At 47.7% G+C, this 20,437-nt stretch overlaps 2 protein-coding genes across 3 annotated transcripts in view; one reads left to right on the forward strand and one right to left on the reverse strand.

The window, feature by feature from the left end:
- The window catches only part of LOC129328688 (zinc finger protein 208-like), a 35,315-nt gene extending 26,847 nt beyond the window's left edge, over positions 1-8,468 (forward strand). The window contains exon 5 of one of the 2 annotated variants that reach the window (XM_054977915.1): positions 3,813-8,468. In XM_054977915.1, the coding sequence (XP_054833890.1) occupies positions 3,813-5,532 (1,720 nt within the window). In that variant the 3' untranslated portion in view covers positions 5,533-8,468. Of the gene's footprint in view, positions 1-3,475 lie in introns of both variants that reach the window. The other variant, XM_054977914.1, reaches the window with a different exon arrangement.
- A 6,469-nt stretch (positions 8,469-14,937) lies between these two features.
- LOC129327834 (uncharacterized) lies at positions 14,938-15,931 on the reverse strand. Its single transcript, XM_054976586.1, has 2 exons — positions 15,492-15,931; positions 14,938-15,376 (listed from the first exon to the last, which is right to left on the reverse strand). The coding sequence occupies exons 1-2, from the start codon at positions 15,929-15,931 to the stop codon at positions 14,938-14,940; spliced, it is 879 nt and encodes a 292-aa protein (XP_054832561.1).
- Positions 15,932-20,437: the final 4,506 nt, after the last annotated feature.

Genomic DNA, 20,437 nt, shown 5'->3' on the forward strand with positions numbered 1-20,437 from the left:
TTGCTGTGATGTTCAGATGCTCTACAAGGCCAACTGGTTTCACCCACACAGACAAGGTTACACAGACATTCCAAAACATGGGCTGAATTGGGAAAATGTCTCAGATCAAAAGATCTCTTAGTAACAGGAAGTGTAAAGGACTTCAGAGGACACACACATTACATCTCTAATGGCCTCATGAAGCAGAAGGCTGTTTCTCATTTCTGCTCAGATCTTCCCAAAAAATCTGAGAAACCCACAGCCTGAAACCTCATTCAGCCTTTCTACATGAGGAAAGGGGTGGAAATTCCACTGGAAAATTCTCTCTGTGGTCTACATTTGAAGCTCACTCCTGGGTATAAAACTAAACCTACTTCTGGCTGCTGAAATAACTCTTGGGATAACCACACTAAAAAATTGTCGAAGGCTTTCAAGGCTGGAGAATGATGGTTGTTGTGGATTTTCCAGGCTGTATAGCCGTGGTCTTGGCGTTATAGTTCTTGACGTTTCGCCAGCAGCTGTGGCTAACACCTCTGAAGATGCCAGCCACAGCTGGCATCTTCAGGATATTGTGTAAAGGAGGTAGTTGATGAATGAAGGAAGGAATTTTTCTCCATCTATTTTTATTATTGTGTCGTTGGCTGTATGTTATATTTAACTTGACTTGGCACATTTTTCCATTGTGCCATTGACTGTATATATTGTCAAGTTTTCACCCATTTACAGTATTTTGTCCTTCTTTAGTTCTGTAGTCTGGCTGTATATTCTGTAACCATCATGCTACTAACTCTTTGTTTACTCTCATCTCATTTGGTATGGTTTGCTCTGTATCTCTTGTATGTCCAGTATTGCCATTCCTCTGTTGGGGGGGGGGGGGTCACCTCACTGGTGGGGGATGGAGGCACGGGGAACTAATCCAGAAACCGAAATTCATTTGGCCCCATAGCATCAGCCAATGACATAATTTATGGCATAATGTGAAAGCACAGAGTCCGATTCTCTAAAATTCACCCCAAAACACTAAGCCCTGCTTCTCCTGAGACCCCTGGAAGTGGAGGTGCCAGGCATTGCTTCTTCCGGGCATGTTGTTTATCCCAAAAAAAGCCCCAAAGCAACTCCAGAATGCATTTATATGAACACATTCCACTTCTTTCCACATTTACAAAGAGGAGGGTTGTAAGTGATTCTGAAGGGTCTAGCTCATTTGCCAACAGTACAGCATACTAATATGGAATTCAACATCTTACCACAGAAATTCTGTCTTTCCCAGCTTATTTTGAACCCTCGTCCAGATCCAGCTCTTCCACTTGCTCATTTAGTATCCTGTGCAATGTGCAGAAGTGGTTTTCACAGGAGGAGGGGTGATTAGGGGATTTCCCCCATTGCAGGGGGTGGGGAGAGGATGGGGACACAGCAATCAGGGGTTGGGTTGGAGGGGAGGGGAGGCTGGCCCAGGGCAGACCTGGCTGTAGCAGAGCCTCTGGATGAAGAGCTGCCCTTTGCAGGAGGCTGGAGGCGATGCGAGGTCGAGAGCTGCCCCACCTTGTGCAATTCAAGGTGAATGGAGAGTGAACTTTCACGTCCGAGGCTGGCCCCACTTTCTGAATGTAGGGTTAACTGTTAAGGTTTTCCATTCCTGCCTTCTTCCCATGTTTAATTGCTAAAAAAAGAGGTGCTGGAGCTGATGCCTGAGGCGGGGGGGGGGGGACGGACCCCTGGTTCTTCGTCATAGTGGAGGAGGGGAGAGAAGATGTGGGTTATGTTCCCAAATTGTGAGGGGCCTTTCCTAGGATGGAAGGAAAGGTGGGTCCAGTTCTGGCCGGGAGAACTGTGCTAAAATGACCCTGCCGGGCCTTGTTTTCCACTGGGAATGAGGGGTTGATACTGACGGCGTTAATCTCCAGTTGCTAAACCTCAGACCTTTCAGCCTTTATCCCGCTCAATCCCCTTTCTTGTTTCTCAGAGCTGGCTCCTTTTGCCTCTGAGAGGCTTACAGTCTGCTTGGCTGAAAGAGACCCTCTTTAATACTATCAGTATCCCCCCCCTTTATATCAGCCAACGTGGAGGTAGGGGTAAACTCTTGAATCCTTAGAGATATTCTCCACTATGCAGGAGCCCAATCCTGGGGCTTTTTATAAGCCCAAAGGACACCAATTTAAGAAAGAGAACTATTTATCTTATAGCATATAGCATTCAGTAGATATGCAAAAAACAAATAGTTGACTACTGTACGACTACGACATCTGAGCACTGGGAATCAAGTATGCAAAAATGCATCTTGTGTCCCCACACAACTGATTTCTATGATGTTTAAAGAGAGAGGCAAATGTGACTTACTAGTTTCGTGTTTGTTGTTCAGATTAAAATCCTCCCAGTTGCCTTCTTCACCTGTCTGCGCATCTCTCATCAAGTCCTGTGCCTCTGAATCTCTGCTGCCCTTGATGGTTGCTCCTGACTGTCTTCTGAAAGCATAGCTCTGTTCGGAGGGCCCCCACACTGGCTTCCCCCCTTTTGGAGTCAGTGCGCCTCTTTACATAAATCCCAGGCCAGGAAACTGCAGTGATTTCCACTTCCTTAAGCAGTCAGGTCTGAGTGTGACTTCTGTGTTGTCTCTCTGCAAATGGCAGTTTCTGTGAAAGGCTGTTCTCCATTTAATTGCCAAGAGCTACAGGATGGTCAATACTGTCCAGTCTGTCGGAGGAGCAGACTCCCAACCATAACATTGGAAGGTGTCCAGACACCAGCCCTTCAAGTTCTTACCTTCTCCACAGCAGAAGAGGGGAGGGGGAGGCTGTTCGTTAATTCCCTCCTGGGTGGGGGAGGGCAGGGGGCCTCTTCATTCCCTGGTTTCAGGCTCCTTTTTATTGTGTGTGCTCATCCCAGGTATAGTGAAATCACTCCCTGCACAGGGAATGAGGGTTTACCCTGCTGGTCCCACTCTTAAGTTACCAGTCCACAAAGAGGATGAGTGTCTCCCGAGCCTTCATCTTCTCTTTTACAACTGGGATTTACTCTCTGTGGCCTTATGGAGCTAGGAGTAGAATTGCTGGATTTCATCTGGCAACTAAACTGTAGGGAGAAAAATCAGCCCACACAAGGCTGGGTACAGCCCTTAGCCACTAAGCCGCCCCAGTCAGCTACTTGTCCGTTGGCAATTCCCTAGAGTGCCTGTGGAGGGGTGCCAGTCAGCTGTGCCCCCCCAGCCACCCATACTACCCTGCCTGGCAACCACTGGCATTGAGGTCTGCTCCAGGTGGAGAGATTGTCTGTCAATTCCTTCCCTCTCTAAATCAGTCCCCTCCTTCTCCTCACAAGCCATATCCCCCTCTAAACTCACCCAGGCAGGGAAAGAGACACTTAAAACCACTGATTCCCTTTGAGGCAGAAAGTCTCCATTGTGTATTCTCTTTTCTTTGTTCTCTTTGGCTACATTACTACATGAATAGCTAGGGGGAAATGGCATATCATCACACCGGATTTCTTTTCCTATCTGCAGGAGGCACCTGGGAGTCGACCAATGAACCAGCTGAGCTGGCACTGCTGGAAAAAGAGGATATGTATTCACATGTAACAGAGAAGGGTGAAGATTGTGATGAACTGATAAAGAAGAAGAGAAAACACCTACATAAAGGAAGGAAGAATTCAGGTCTTTCACATCAGGGTGATTCCACTTCACTGCAGAAAATACACAAAAGAGACAGTAGGAACAAGCAGACTGCTAATGGGGAAAATGTTTCTGAAATATCAGATATTAATGTTCTATTGAACACCTATAGCCAAAGGAAAATACATAAATGCCTACAGTGTGGGAAAAGTTTCAGTAACAGTCAAAGACTTAATTGTCATCAAAGAATTCACACAGGGGAGAAACCATATAAATGCCTGGAGTGTGGGAAAAGCTTCAGCCACAATGGGCAGCTTACTTCCCATCAAAGAATTCACATAGGGGAGAAACCATACAAATGCTTGGAGTGTGGAAAAAGCTTCCATTTAAGTAGGGAGCTTACTTCCCATCAAAGAATTCACACAGGGGAGAAACCTTATAAATGCCTGGAGTGTGGAAAAAGTTTCCGTCATAGTGGAAGCCTAGTTGTCCATGCAAGAATTCACACAGGGGAGAAACCATATAAATGCCAGGAGTGTGGGAAAAGTTTCAATGAGAGTGGAAAACTTACTCACCATCAAAGAGTCCACAGAGGAGAGAAACCATATAAATGCCTGGAGTGTGGAAAAAGCTTCAGTTGCAGAGGAAATCTTACTTCCCATCTAAGAATTCACACAGGAGAGAAAAAATATAGATGTCTGGAGTGTGGGAAAAGCTTCCGTCATAGTGGAAACCTAGTTGTCCATGAAAGAATTCACACAGGGGAGAAACCATATAAATGCCAGGAGTGTGGGAAAAGTTTCAATGAGAGTGGAAAACTTACTCACCATCAAAGAGTCCACACAGGAGAGAGACCATATAAATGCCTGGAGTGTGGGAAAACCTTCCAAAATACTAGATGCCTTAATTCCCATCAAAGAATTCACACAGGAGAGAAACCATATAAATGCCTGGAGTGTGGGAAAAGCTTCAGCCACAGTGGGCAGCTTACTTCCCATCAAAGAATTCACTCGGGGGAGAAACCTTATAAATGCCTGGAGTGTGGGAAAAGCTTCCGTAACAGTGGAAGTTTTAATTCCCATCAAAGAATTCACAAAGGAGAGAAACCTTATAAATGCCAGGAGTGTGGAAAATGTTTCAGTGAGAGTAGAATCCTTACTCGCCATCAAATAGTCCACACAGGAAAGAAACCATATAAATGCTTGGAGTGTGGAAAAAGCTTCAGTTTCAGTTGGAACCTGACTACCCATCAAAAAATCCATACAGGAGAGAAACCGTATAAATGCCTGGAGTGTGGGAAAAGCTTCAGTGCCAGTGGAGGTTTTAATTATCATCAAAGAATTCATACAGGTGACAAACCATATAAATGTTTGGAGTGTGGAAAAAACTTCCGTGATAGCGGATGCCTTAATTCTCATCAAAAAACTCACACAGGTGACAAACCATATAAATGCCTGGAGTGTGGTAAAAGCTTCAGCTGCTGTAGAAATCTTACTTCCCATCAAAGAATTCACACAGGGGAGAAACCATATAAATGTCTAGAGTGTGGGAAAAGCTTCCGTCATAGAGGAAGCCTAGTTGTCCATGAAAGAATTCACACAGGGGAAAAACCATATAAATGCCTGGACTGTGGAAAAAGTTTCAATGAGAGTGGAAAACTTACTTGCCATCAAAGAGGCCACACAGGGGAGAAACCATATAGATGCCTGGAGTGTGGAAAAAGCTTCCGTCATAGTAGAAGCCTAGTTGTCCATGCAAGAATTCACACAGGGGAGAAACCATATAAATGCCAGGAGTGTGGAAAAAGTTTCAATGAGAGTAAAAAGCTTACTCACCATCAAAGAGTTCACACAGGAGAGAGACCATATAAATGCCTGGAGTGTGGAAAAACCTTTCATCCCAGTGACAGTCTTACTTCCCATCAAAAGATTCACAAAAGTGAGAAGTAATTGAAATGCTTGGATTTGTATCCTTATGGACATTCTAGAGGAGTAGTGAAACAATACCTGGCACTCTTCAAGACCCAGATTGCACCGTGATCATACCGGAATCTCTAGCAAAACTTGCCAATCAGAGCATTGCCTGATGATGTCCCTTTCAGTGGCAGGAATGGGCATGGCAAACGCCCAATCTGGCTGCATCCCCATGAGCCCCTCCCACTGGAGTACCACAGGAGGAGAGATGGGTGTATTGGTGCCAACCTCCAGTTGGTGACTGGAGTTCTTCTTGAGTTATACCTGATCTCCAGCCCATAGAGGAAATGGCAGCTTCTAAGGAGCAGACCCTAAGGCATTGCATCCGTCCTGAAGTCGTTCTCTTCCTGAAACTCTGCTCACTCCAAGCACCCCCACTAAATCTCCAGAAATCTCCCAAGCTAGAGCTGGCAACTCTCAATGAGTTCTTTGAATCACAGCGCATTGTCCATTTTCCAGGTCAAGATGGTGCTTGCAAAGGAGGAACATCATCAGTTAATAATAACATAATAACATTCGGATCATATACTGCCCTTCAGGACAACTTAATGCCTACTCAGAGCAGTTTACAAAGTATGCCGTTATTATCCCCACAACAAAACACCCTGTGAGGTGGGTGTGGCTGAGAGAGCTCCAGAGAACTGTGACTAGCCCAAGGTCACCCAGCTGACTTCAAGTGGAGGAGTGGGGAATCAAACCCAGCTCTCAAGATTAGAGTCCCGCGCTCTTAACTGCTATATTGCATCCTCGACATACCCCCACTCATGTGGGGCCAGACTGAGACCATGCAATAACAGGGGTAGATCAGTGGAAAGGCCCTGGGATAGCACCCCTGGGGCTCCTAGTTTGGTGCCCTTGTGGGGAGAGGCCCCTGTAAACCCCAGAATATAGGAGGGGAGGACCCAGTCGGCAGGTTTTTTTGCTGATGTGCCCTTTTGGAACTTATCAGTGATGGAACAGCCCCATTGACCTGTGAGCACTGCTCCTTCTTGCCCTCTGGGGTTAACCCATTGCTGTCCAGGATTCTTCCTTGCATGTGTTACCTGTCTGTTGCCCCTGAATCCCCCATCTTCTCCTCTTTCTGTCCTGTACCCACCACCACCACTTGGCCTTTGTGGGAATTCCCCATGGGGAGGGCCAAGACACCCTACTCCCCTATTCAGCGTTGGCACTCTGAAGCCCTGCCTTGTGCCCAGTCTCCCCCAATCACTGCCTGCTTGCTGCATTTGTGTACCACTGGGGGATCCATGAACGGCCATTAGACCACCCCCTTTCCATGGCGCCTGTTTTAAATAGTGTGGCTGTGCAGTGGAAGGCTGTGTGGTACAGAGAAGAGCTACCAGCATTTAAGGATTTCCTGAGTACAAAATGCAACAAGCATTTATCTGGGTTGCCTGACCAGGCACATAATAGCCTTTTTGAAATGCCCCCATCGATGAGCACCCATGGAGGGAAATACCACAGGGGCAGTGACAGGTGAAGGCTGCCACTCACTCTACACAGCCACTGGACTGGGTCCACCCAGCTTCTGGAGCGATCGAGTGGTCCCATTGGACAGTTATAGGTATGCTCAGCAAACATGAGTCTCTTCTGGAGCCTGGAGCAGAATGGAGTCTGCAGGCTGGAAAAACCAAAGGAGGTGGAGGAAGAAGAGAGGAGTCTGATCCAGTTATCATATCAAGTCAGTGGACCTCTGGAGAAATCCTGTTAGCTCCAATGAAGGGACTCTGCCTTGACACGGCTCTTTGCCATGTGACGTTTCAAATGCACCCGTTTGTCCCACTTCCTAGGAAGGAAGACCTTCAACCTGCTCTTATGGAAATCTGCAGCTTTCTCCTTCCTGTTCTGCCTGTTGTCCTCTTGTCTCTCCCCCTCTGCTTCCTTCCCTGGAAGTTTCATACTGGGCAGCATATCCTGTGTGCTGAGTTTCCCGTTTCACACAGCATTCTGCCTAGCAGGTGGAAACCTGGTTTGCCTGTTACATTTATGCATTTAGCTCTGTTTGAGAAGAGTTACGAGATCTGGTTTTTATTGCATTGAAATTGTGTGTACTTGTAGGATTAATTTGCTCCTGTTTATATTAAGTTCTTGCCTAATACAGAATCGCAAGGGTGGGCTCCTGTGAGAAATATGGGGAGGGGACTGCAGGGAGCATTCAAACAACTCTTTGCACCCCGCCCCCCTGTGTTCCCGTGGTGTCTTACCCCCCTCAGCCTTGGCATGGTGGCAGTCATTTCCCTGCAGCTTGCCTTACTGCAGTTTTTTCTCCTCCACAACTGCTCCCGCCGGCCTCCTTGTCCGACTCCTTTGGTGAGGCAGGTACCCGTGCTAGGCCTGGCATGGATCCCAGGTGCCACTGCTGGGCCCTGAGCAGGTCTCTGCCTCTGCCACCACCGGGTCCATTGAGGAAGTAAGGAGGAGGTGGAAGGAGAAGCCAAGTGGTTGATCCCGTGGTGCTGCCAGGCCCTAGTGAACTACATTGCTGATGGAAGAGGAGGCAAGCACATTTTCTGCACATGGGCAGAAACAGTTTTGTTTTGAGGAGATGTAACACCCCCTATGTAATTGTTACACATTTTCAGTTTGGGGGGAACCTGGGGAGTCCCCCAAAGTTGCAGAAGCAACTGTTTGTAGCTAGATGGTCCCAATTCCCGGATTTAAGTATGCACACGTCAGTGCCACTTTGCTATTAGATATGTATTTTAGCAGGGGGTCTTTCAAACTTTACATGACATTCTGCCAATCAGCTTCAAACATGTTGTGCCTTACCTTCATCTATGTAGCTAAGTTGGAGAAATGTTAGGAGACCTGATTTTTGCTGCATGTGTTTTTTCTGTAATTGTAGGAATAATTAGCTCCTGTATTTACTTATCAAGTTCTTGCTCAATTAAAAGAGTTATGCTTTGTTTGAATAAAATCATTACCACGAAGAAGCTCCCTGTCTTTTCTGCTGGCAGAAGATCAGATCCCAAGACCCTGATGCTTCCCTGTGCTGTAAGTCTCTCTCAGGACTTATCTTCCATAGATCTCTCTGAGGTCATCTCTCCCAGAACTGAGCTAGGTAGACCCTACATTGGGTGTGTATTAGATAACCCACCAAACAGGGTGCGAGAATTCCCCCACCTTCCGACAGAGAAGTTCTAAGTGGGCAGCCTTGGTATCTCACCATCACGCAGCCAAGGCAAGCAGCCTGATCCACTGAGCGCTACAACAGAGAAAGAAGCACTTCTGCCATCTGCTGCCTGTCTCCCAAGGGACCCCCTGCCTCACTCGTCCTGGCTTCAACACGAGCAAGAAGTATTTATTTATGTCTTTATACAGTCTGCCTTTCTCACTGAGACTCCAGGGATTATGTAGTGTGAGATTACTACAGTCAATATTAAGAAGGGAAAACACCCACATAAAGGGAGGAAGAATTCAGGACTTTCACAGCAGGGTGACTCTCCGCTGCAGAAAATACACAAAAGAGACAGTAGGAACAAGCAGACTGCTAATGGGGAAAATGTTTCGGAAATATCAGATATTAATGTTCTATTGAACATTTATAAGCAAATGAAAATACATAAATGCCTGGAGTGTGGGAAAAGTTTAAATGACAGTAGAGGTCTTAATTGTCATCAAAGAATTCACATGGGGGAGAAACCTTATAAATGCCTGGAGTGTGGGAAAAGCTTCCGTGATAGTGGAAGATTTATTCCCACCAAAAAATTCACACAGGGGAGAAACCATATAAATGCTAGGAGTGTGGGAAAGCCTTTATTGAAAGTAGAAGTCTTAATTGCCATCTAAAAATTCACACAGAAAAGAAACCATACAAATGATGGTTGTTGTGGGTTTTCCGGGCTGTATTGCCGTGGTCTTGGCATTGTAGTTCCTGACGTTTCGCCAGCAGCTGTGGCTGGCATCTTCAGAGGTGTAGCACCAAAAGAGAGACCTCTCAGTGTCACTTCAAGGTAGTCTCTCGAGTTGCTTTAAGAATGTCATCTCTGAGTCTGTGTCTGATAAATCTGACATGGATTTCCCATGTTTTTTTGTTCTTTTTTGCATAGGATGAGCTTATTCTATAGGCTGAGTCTATCTGTGTTTCCATTTCTTCTGGTTGAATATTTAATGCTATTGCCAGTGGCCCTGATGCCACCTTCAAGGTATTTTCTCCTCCTTCCTCCTTCACATTCTGCAAACGCAGCATGAATGCTGCTTTCTCCATCTGTAAAATTATCAATTTAGTTTCCATCATCAACTGGCTTTTGGATACTTTTTCAGTTTTATCTTCATTCTGTTGAGTCTTCTCCTCCACTTTTCATTACTGGCGTTTATATGGTGGTTTCACCCCTGACTGAATTCTTTCATGGGCATACCTTAGCTGTTAATTCGGCTGCATCCTTTTTGGTTTCTCTCATCTCATTCTGGAACTCTTCAAACCTATCATTCATAATTTTCTTTTGGTCAAGCAACTGGGCCATGCTAACTTGTATTGTCTGGACTGATGCCTCTGTGGATGTAGGTGCCTGTGTCATAGCTGATGTCACAGATTTGAGGGTTCCAGGGGATGGCCTTTTTCTTTTTCTTTACCTGGCAACATCTTTAGACAAATATCTCCTCTCTAATTTTTTTGCTATCTATCGTCAGCTCAGTAACTTAAAATAGTCAGGCCCCATCCCTCTCCCTCCGTCTACCCACTTAAGATAGAAGAAAGTATTTTGTTTCATTAACCACAATGTTCCAAAACAGTTCCTTTCTCATCCAGACAATATCTGAGTATCTTTCGAGGAGAAAAAACACAACATTCTCTCTTGCTGAACCAACTTATGCCCCGGAAGTTAGTCTTGGGAGATCTTCCTGAAGCTACAGAAGATGGGAGAGGCACTACACAGATTCAATTACTTTGTACTCCATTTTGAGAGCCCCCCCCAAAATACAAAAAATAAAAAATAAAGAATGAAGATCTATCCAAATAGAAATCCAGCCAAGCTTCAGCAATAAAAGATCATCAAGAATCCACCACTGAGAAAAGGAAAAGATGAAAAGGAGCAAAACCCAGAAAAACATATATTTATATCCTGAAATGGGGAAAAGATAAAATATAGGAACCAAAATCACAGGAGGCAAAAAGGAAACAAAAAAACCCCATGCAAGCTAAAAACCACACTGTAATCCAGATATTCTTTATTAGTAACTCAGAGGTCTTTTTCTGTCAATCCCAAAGCCTTTCTAAAAGTTGTCAACGTAGAGCTGGAACAGACGTGATGAGTTACCTAAGTTCAACTTGGGTTGACGGGAAATGTAGGCGTCCTTGCAGGTGCATTGCTCCATTTCTCCTTCCCCTACTTGCGTGGCCCGGAGCTACATAGCTGCACGTGCTCTGCCCCACCCCTGCCGTCGCACTGAGTGTCACTTCATCTGCCCCCCTCCCTTGTCTGGCCCAGTCCCTGCAGTTCTGGGCTGCACAGCTTCTGGTGAGGGCCGGGCGAGTGAGGGGGAGATGCAGCATGCTCCGGGAGCCTTTCCTCCCGCTCTCCCAGTGCAGCCTGGTGTCACTCTGTGGGGGCTGGGCCAGGCGAGGGGGGGAGATGAAGTGACACTCAGTGCAATGGTGGGGGAGGCAGAGCACATGGGGCTATGTAGCTCTGGGTCACACAAGCAGGGGAAGAAGAAATGCAGCAATGCACCTGCAAGGACACCTACACTTCCCGTCAAACCTTGATGTAAGGAAACCCAAGTTGAACTTAGGTAACTCATCATGTCTGTTTCAGCTCGTAGATCATATGTTGATGTTGCTAAATATCAGTTGATGGCCATATAGAAGCCTATTGAGCCTCTTCTTCTCTTATTTTAAGGGTAGTCTTAATTTGTCACTTAGTATAAAATAAGCAAAAGTCTGTCCTTATGGTGCCTTGGACCTTAAGCAAATAGTTTCTTCTCTCCCCGCCCCCCTGTAATTCAAACAAGGTAAAAAGAGAAGCACAAAAAGAGAAAGGGTCGGGGTGGGGGATACTTGAAACTTCTCTAGGTTGGTAGCCACTTCAGTTAGGTTGAAAAGAAAAAAGATCAGATCTCACCCATACGTTCGGAACATATTCAAACGTTTGCTGTTGCAGATTCACGGTGCTTGTCATTTTCAGTCATGCTAAGTTATGCAAAGTTTGGGATTCCCAGCTTGTGAGCCACAAGGCTTCCTCTTCACCCTCCGCCAAATGAGCAGATGGGGGGGGGGGTCGCAAGCCGAGCCGCTGCTCCACCTGATACCCCCTGTTGCGCTTCAGCTTAACCCCCCTCTCCGGGGGGACTTTTGAAGTTTGAGAGGTGAGCTTCCAAGAGGATGTGAGGAAGCTCAGCGAGCCCGATGGTGCTGTGCCATTTCCTGGAAGTCAGTATCATAGCCCCCGACATCTTTGAGGGCTATGCTCAGTGCCTCAAAATACCCTTTCCTCCTTTTAGCATTGGTGTATCCTGTATGATGCCTGCCAGGAGGCTTCTTGGGGGCAGTAAAAGGTGATGGCTGCAAGAGGTGTGAGGTGGAGTTGGACTGAGGGAGGGGTGGTGTGGTGGGCACTTGGGCAGGTTCATGTGAGAGGTTCACTTTGAAATGGCCCCTAGAAAGGTCATGCACCATCTCCCCATGAACATTTTAAAAACTCAGTTGCCATACTGACTTTTATATAAAATCCCTGTTCAGGGGTCTTGCACTGTCTTTCTTTAACTGTCTGCAGTTTCTTGACCCAATTTTTACCTCAGAACACAGAGTTCCGCAACTGAACCATCAGAAAGGGGGGGTGGGTACAAGCAGGCAGGCATCACAGTAGGGTTGCCCCAGTCCACACTGGGAAATTCCTAGAGATTTTGGGGGTGGAGCCTGGATAGAGTGGGGTTTGGGGACAGGAGGGGCCTCAGAATGGTATAATACCATAAAACCCACTCTCCAAAGCAGCCATTTTCTCCAAAGGAACTGACAACACTGGTATTGCATCAGCTGCGCTGGCTGCCGGTGGAGTACCAAATCAGGTTCAAGGTTTTGGTACCAACCTACCAAGTCCTATGCGGACTGGAACCAGCATGTCTGCGGGATCACCACTCCCCATATGAACCCCAGAGGACTCTTCACTCTAGTGATAAACATCTACTAAAGGTCCCTGGCCCTAGGGAGACCCGTCTGGCATTGACCAGCGCCAGGGCTTTTTCAATCCTGGCCCCAGCCTAGTGGAAGGCTCTGTCCAATGAGACCAGGGCCGGGTAAGACTTGTTAGCTTTTTGCCAGGCCTGTAAGCAGAGCTGTTCTGCCAGGCATTTGCTTGATGCAAGGCGGTGCCTCCTAGCCGGGGGGAGTACAACATATGCCCTCCCTATCAGTGACACTCCCATCTCTCACATTTCCCTGCCAAGATGCTTCGGAGATGGCTAACAGCTTTGATCAGAGACAAAACATTGTTTATCTTTTTTAACTGGAAACCCTTTATTGACTTTCTGCACGAAATGAATAGTGACTTGATGATTTGTTTTGATAATTAAGAAAATGAGGGAATATAAAACAAATAAAAGGGAGGCAGGAGTGCAAGAGAAAAATTTGGAGAGTCTGTAATTTTGATTTTAAAAAAAGGTGTAGAGAAGAATGGAAATGAAATATGTATTATTGTTCTTTTTCCTTTCTAAGTTTCAAGTTGTGTTACTGTCTACGTTTTCTTTATTCTTGTTTTCTGCCCTTTTTGTGGGCTTTTATTTCCATTAATAAAATAAAAATAACTGAAAGAAAGAAAGAAAGAAAAAAGAAGAAAGAAAGAAAGAAAGAAAGAAAGAAAGAAAGAAAGAAAGAAAGAAAGAAAGAAAGAAAGAAAGAAAGAAAGACGCACTCCTGCCGTCTACTGTCTGTCTTACTTGCGCTGGCTTCACCAAGGGCAAGAAGCATTTTTGTCATTTATAGTCCGCTTTTCTCACTGAGACTCAAGGGGAGATTAAATAGTGAGATTACTACAGACAATGTCAAGCACGATGGTTGTTGTGGGTTTTCCGGGCTGTATTGCCGTGGTCTTGGCATTGTAGTTCCTGACGTTTCGCCAGCAGCTGTGGCTGGCATCTTCAGAGATGTAGCACCAAAAGACAGAGATCTCTCAGTGTCACGGTGTGGAAAAGGTGTTGGCAGGTCATTTATATCTACTCAGGAGGGGTGGGGTTGAGCTGAGTCATCCTGTAAGAGTTTCCCAGGGTGTGGAATGCTAATGGCGGGAGGCTTCACTGTATCCTGAGGAGGTTCTTTTGCATATGGCTTGGTGCTTGATGTGCTAATCTTCTCTGCAGGGCTATTGTTGGGTATATTGTTAGCCTGGTGTTTTTCAGGACTGGAAACCATGCTCTGTTCATTCTTAAGGTTTCTTCTTTCCTGTTGAAGTTTTGCTTATGCTTGTGAATTTCAATGGCTTCCCTGTGCAGTCTGACAAAGTAGTTGGAAAACTTCAACAGGAAAGAAGAAACCTTAAGCATGAACAGAGCATGGTTTCCAGTTCTGATTGACTAGCTCCTGCTAACAGCACTGCATAGAGCCCTGATCCTGCAATGGAACGGGTCTCAGGTTTGCTTGGCCAGGTGATCCACTCAGCAGAACCAGGCAGCTCCCAGGCAACCTGGCCCACAATTAGGACCTGCCTGCTGCCCAAGACACTGAGCACTTCCATATGGGTTGGGTAAGTGTAATTTGGATAGCAGTAGCACCTGCCCTCGGGGGTGTGTGTGCGTGACTCCTGAACACTGACCTCCTGGGATGGGACTTGCCATCACTGCACACGTCTCTGTTTTTACTTCATGCAGGTGGTTATTCAACAAGGAGACCTCGGAGCATGGCTGTTACCATTCCCTCCGCTAGTGAGACTAGTCCCACGCCCTCCCCTGCTCCTCCTCCTTCCCCTGCTGCTCTGGGAAGGGGCTGTCCTTGGATCTCATAGCGCTGCTACCATCTGATAAGCCACACAGATGGTTAGTGAATGGGAGGAGAAATCATGGGGGAGGCAAGGGCCCTGCTGCCCTGGGTCTAAAAGAGGGAGAGTTTTGGTGCTAAGTACTGAGCTTGGCGCTCAAGTGATTTCAGCCAGGCAGTGACTTCAGCTCATAGTATACCTTTATTGGTAACAAGGAAAAAAACCTGGCTCCCAAGGGAGCTACATATATAGATACACTTCCAACTCCACCCCATTTCACAAACTCCCCAATAAGGACACAGGCACTAGGATCCTTCATTTGCATGCACTAAACAAAAGGCAGCATGTTTACATGATTGCAATTGGCCCACATCCAGGGGAAACTATTGGTTGCTGATATCCCAGTTCCTAATAGGATTGGCTACCTGAGGAGCCCTGTTTATCTTGAAGCTAGCCCAATACATAACACCCCTCCCCCCTAAGATTGGGGTGCCCCGCTCCACACATAGTCTCCCAGAAAAGCAGGCAGCTGGCGAACCCGTTGGGACCTGCGCAAACCTTCTGTGCTCGGGTTCCCCTCGACTGGTCCCCCGACATCCTTTGCTGGCTCCACTGCGGGGATGGAGGGGTTTGTCTTGGCAGTGCCCGGGATGCCTGACGCTGCTGGTAGACAGTCGCGGCCCTCCAGTGGCCCATCCCTGTGGTTCTCGGCTGTAACATCTGTTTCCGCTCTCACCTCTGTAGAACAAGGGGGCAAGTCTCTGTCCTGTTCCTGCTCCCGTGGCGGCCATTGTTGCCGCAGCTGGTCGATGTGCCGGCGGTAAGCCTTGCCAGCGGAGTCAGCCACTTTGTAGGAAACTGGCCCTGTGGTCCTGGTGACGGTTGCCAGGAACCATACTGGACCAGATCCGTAGTTCCTGGCATACACAAGGTCGCCAGGCTGGAATGCCCTGGGTGGGTCAGGCACCTCAGTCCCCCCCCTTTGCGTCAGGTGTGAAATCTGGGTGCAATCGATCCAAAAGGGTGGTCAGCCTTCGCCCCATTAGCAGCTCCGCCAGGCTCCGGCCCGTTGTGGTGTGGGGTGTGTGTTGCCACAGCAGGAGCTCCGTCAGGCGCTGGCTGAAGTCCCTGTGGCTGAGCTTGCGCAGCGAATCCTTCGCGGATCTCACCGTTCGTTGAGCTTGCCCATTAGTGGAGGGATGGAATGGCGCTGACGTGATGTGCCAGATGACATTGTTATCCAGGAACATCTGAAACTCTCGCGAAGTGAACTGGGCGGCATTGTCTGACACGATGATGTCCGGCAGTCCAAGTGTAGTGATTAAGCGCTGCAGGGCACGGATGACAATTCCTGAAGTCATGGCTGATACTGGGACTACTTCCAGCCACTTGGAGTATGAGTCCACAATGACTAGGAATGTGTGTCCTTGGAAGGGGCCTGCAAAGTCTATGTGGAGTCGCGACCATGCCATTCGTGTTCCTCTCTTTCCCCCTCCTCTTCTGTATTTGACTAGTTTGTATCATGCATCTGATGAAGAGAACTTGATTCTCGAAAGCTTATGCTATAATAAAATTGGTTAGTCTTAAAGGTGCTACTGGACTCTTTTTGATTTTGCTACTACAGACTAACACAGCTAACTCCTCTGAATATAGAGAAACAGTTAGCAACGTGATTATTCATATGCACAATGGCAGGGTCAGTAAACACACTACTACACAATGTCCAAGTGGTGATAATAATCCAGGAGACACAACAAATGAATGAATGAATGAATGAATGAATGAATGAATGAATGAATGAATGAATGAATGAATGAATGGATGGATGGATGGATGGATGGATGGATGAATGGCAGAGTTCCTCCACAGCCAGAGAATAGCTGGGCATCCTCTTCTGCTACGGGTTTCAGCCAGCAGATTTTCCAGTACCCGTTTCGTTGGTAACTTCATCAGGCAAATTTTCTAAGTGGGCAGTAAAAAATATTTACATGTAATCATAACAAATTCATAAGCATATGTAATAACAATAACAATTTGAATTAAATACAACTTACTATTTCCCCACGTGCTACACTCCCATTACATGACCCAGGCAGTAATCAGCGAACAATGTCGTTTGGGAACTAATTGCCAATTACACCGTTAATATAGTTTCAGTTTATTGTTATTACGATCCAGGATCAGAATTTGCATCAGCATATACACACAGTTAATATACACGCAAGAGCCATCGTTACATGCAGGAATTCACAGCAATTAAAGAGATACAACATTTCCAAAGATTAAAGGTGTACATACATAAATTAACAGCAGGTGGCAGCACAGTCATACATCAAATATCAAAAAGGTTAAATGTAGCAAGACAGATCCAATTCATTGTTCAACCCATGTGGGTCAAGACTATTTAAACGGAAAATCCAAAAAGCTTCCTGTCTAAGGAGTGCCTGATCCCCGTCCATACGTCCAGAGGTGTCCACCGTCCCAAGGACGGAGATTTTGTAATCAGTGAACCGATGATTATACTGCAAAAAATGATCTACTAGTGGGGCTTCCCTGACCTAATTTCTGATACGCGAGAAATGCTCTTGTACCCTCACCTTCAAGGGTCTACTGGTGCTCCTTACATAAGATAGAGGACAGTTACATTGAATGATATAGATAACATTGGCAGTTCTACAGGTAGAGAAGGACCTAGCAAAAAGGGGGGCGTTTTCCATCTAAGGCTGCAATGTCCTGCAGTTTGACCATATACTGGCAGACATTACAGTCCCCACAGGCGAAATGTCCAACAGGAGAAGCTTTTGCAGGGATCTCCTGTCTGAATTCTGACTGGACTAAATAGTCTCTCAGGTTTTTTGTTCTCCGATAACCGATCCAAGGAGTGGTTTCACAACCGCTTATGCCGGAAACTATATGCCAGTGTCGCCGAATAATTTTTATAATTGCCGGGGCCAGGTAAGTGTAGTCCAATGCCCAACTGATATGCCGGACCGATTTCCTGTTACTGGGTGTCAACAGTTGGCGGCGGCTACATGAAGACGCTTTGTTTTTAGCCTTATACAATATTGAGCGTGGATATCCTCTCTGTAGGAAGGATATGTCCAGAGCCCTACTACCTATTTTGTAATTTCTTGGTTCCATGGAATTCTGTTTAATTCTAAGATAGTGGCCTGCTGGAATATTATTCTGGAGATGGGGCAGATGGAAGGATGAAAAATGAAGACATGAATTACGGTCTGTTGGTTTCTTAAAGGGGAGGACCCCTAAAGATGTTACAGTCCGTTTATAAATGACTAGAAACAAAGCCCTTTGTAGCAAAAAATACAACGGGCTGTAGAAAGGGCAGGGGGGGCCTGGCTGGCCATTGCCCCCTCCCCCAGCACCCCGATCTGGGGCAGGGGAAGGAGGGCAGGGTGGCATGCCCACCTCCAGGGCCCCCTGCCCTTGCCCCCATTGTAACTTGGGGGGAGGTGAGTGAGGTATGCCCGCTGCCATGCCCCCCTTTGCCCCTGCGTGGCCCCCTCACCTCCCCATTAGGACTTGTAGGGTTGCCAGCTCCAGATTGGGACATTCCTGGAGATGGGGGTGGGGGGAGTGAAGCCTGGAGAGGGTGGGCTTTGAGAGGGGAGGGACCTCAGGTGGAAATAATGCCCGGTGAGCCTACCTTCCAAGGCAGCCATTTTCTCCAGGGGAACTCAGTTCTGTCACCTGGAGATATGTTGTAATCCTGAGAGATCTCCAGCCACCACCTGGAGACTGGCAACTCTAGGCTTTTGGGGGGCAAGGAAGGCAAGCCTGCCCCCCCCCCGCCCTTAATGATTGTGGCTTTGTGGGGAGTACATGCCCCTAGGGTTGCCAGTGTCCAGGTGGTAGCTGGAAATCTCTCCGAATTACAGCTGATCTCCAGATAGGGTTGCCAGCTCCAAGTTAGGACATTCCTGGAGATCTGGGGGGTGAAACCTGGAGAAAGTGGGGTTTGGGGAGGGAAAGGACCTCAGCATGGCATAATTCTATAGAGTCCTCTCCCAAAAGTAGCTATTTTCTCCAGGGGAACTGATCTCTGTGGCCTGGAGACCAGTTGTGATTCCAGGAGATCTCCAGCCACTACCTGGAGGCTGGCAACCCTATCTCCAGGCCACAGAGATTAGTTCTCCTGGACAAAAATAGCCCTTTCAGAGGGTGAACTCAATCATAAGCTGCTGAGGCCCCTCCTCTCCCCCAGCCCCAGCCTCTCCAGAATCCCCCCCCCATCTCTCTCTCTCTCTCTCTCTCTCTCTCAGAGCTTTGGGGAGGGAGCAGGAGAGCCAGGCTTGTCCACCTCTGTGCCCCACCGCCCCTCCCCCCATAATCATGGCTTTGGGGGGAGGGGAGGCCAGGGAAGCTTCCATGCCACTGACCCCCAACCCCCCCCAGGATCGTGGCTTTGGTGGGGAGAGGAGGCCAGCGATTGGGGCGCTGCTGGCAAGGAGCATGAGGGGGGCGGCTCCAGGCTCCTCCACCAGGCAGCCACCCCGATCGGGGAGCTGCGGGTGGGAGGCGCACAGGGGCTGGCTGTTTGAGGCTGCTCTGCCCGGCAGCCACCCCATCAGGGCGCTGTGGGTGGGAGGCGCATGGGGGCGGCCCCTCCAGGCTTCTCCACCCGGTAGCCACCCCGATCGGGGCCTTGCAGCAGGGGAGCGCGAGGGGGTGGCGCTCTAGGCTCCTCCGCCGCAGCCAACCCAATCAGGCTGTCAGGGCGTTGCAGCCGGGAGCGTGAGGGGCTGGGGATCGGGTCGCTGTGGGTGGGAGGCGCACGTCGGCCAGCGGTTCGAGGCTGCTCTGTCCGGCAACCACCCCGATTGGGGTGCTGCAGGCAGGAAGCGCACGGGGAGGGTCGAAGGTTCGAGGCTGCTCCATCCTGCAGTCGTCCCAATGGGGCTGCTGGCACAGAGCGACTCCATATACCCGCTAGGGGCGCACTTCCGCACCTGCTCAGTGGAATCAATGTGAGTCGTAGAAACCCGCTAAGACAAGTATGTTATAGGATGATATCCAAGAAGTTAATGTGATGGAAACTGCCTTGCCAAGTGAAGCTAATATTGGGGTCTAAGGTATTTAACCAAGTCGCTAGGGGTGCTGCTGATGTGCCCCGCTTCAGAATAATTAGAATATCATCAATAAATCTCCTGTAAAAGATAATCTGATCTGATGTGGGGTTGGAATGTGTATTTAGAATATCCAGAGGAGTTAGCCGTGTTAGTCTGTAGTAGCAAAATCAGAAAGAGTCCAGTAGCACCTTTAAGACTAACCAATTTTATTGTAGCACACGCTTTCGAGAATCAAGTTCTCTTCGATGGTTGTTGTGGGTTTTCCGGGCTGTATTGCCGTGGTCTTGGCATTGTAGTTCCTGACGTTTCGCCAGCAGCTGTGGCTGGCATCTTCAGAGGTGTAGCACCAAAAGACAGAGATCTACAATGCCAAGACCACGGCAATACAGCCCGGAAAACCCACAACAACCATCGTTCTCCGGCCGTGAAAGCCTTCGACAATACATCAAGTTCTCTTCGTCAGATTCATGATACAAACTGGTCAAATACAGAAGAGGAGGGTGGAGATGGGAGAGAAGGGGACATATATCAGAAGGGGACAGGATGCAATTAGCGGGGAGACAACCAAAACATTCCTTTGCTAGTAAACATAAACATCTCCTTTTGGTGTGGAGTCAGTTTGCCGTGTTAGTTTGCAGCAGTAAAAGCATCCCATTCCCATGTAGTATAAGCCTTCGATAACCACAGCTCTCCCTGCCAGATGCATCTGACAAAGAGAACAGTTCTCTTTGGTTGTTGTGGGTTTTCCGGGCTGTATTGCCATGGTCTTGGCATTGTAATTCCTGACGTTTCGCCAGCAGCTGTGGCTGGCATCTTCAGAGGTGTAGCACCAAAAGACAGAGATCTCTCAGTGTCACTGTGACACTGAGAGATCTCTGTCTTTTGGTGCTA

The sequence above is a fragment of the Eublepharis macularius genome, chromosome 4, assembly GCF_028583425.1.
Source record: "Eublepharis macularius isolate TG4126 chromosome 4, MPM_Emac_v1.0, whole genome shotgun sequence".
NCBI lineage: Eukaryota > Metazoa > Chordata > Lepidosauria > Squamata > Eublepharidae > Eublepharis > Eublepharis macularius.

What these genes read in the sequence shown, in the direction of transcription:
- LOC129327834 (XM_054976586.1), bottom strand. Translation starts at nt 15,931, where the DNA reads ATGGCATGGTCGCGACTCCACATAGACTTTGCAGGCCCCTTCCAAGGA. An exon ending in GAGCTGCTAATGGGGCGAAG is followed by an intron (nt 15,377 to 15,491) that starts GCTGACCACCCT and finishes TGTGTATGCCAG; the next exon opens with GAACTACGGATCTGGTCCAG.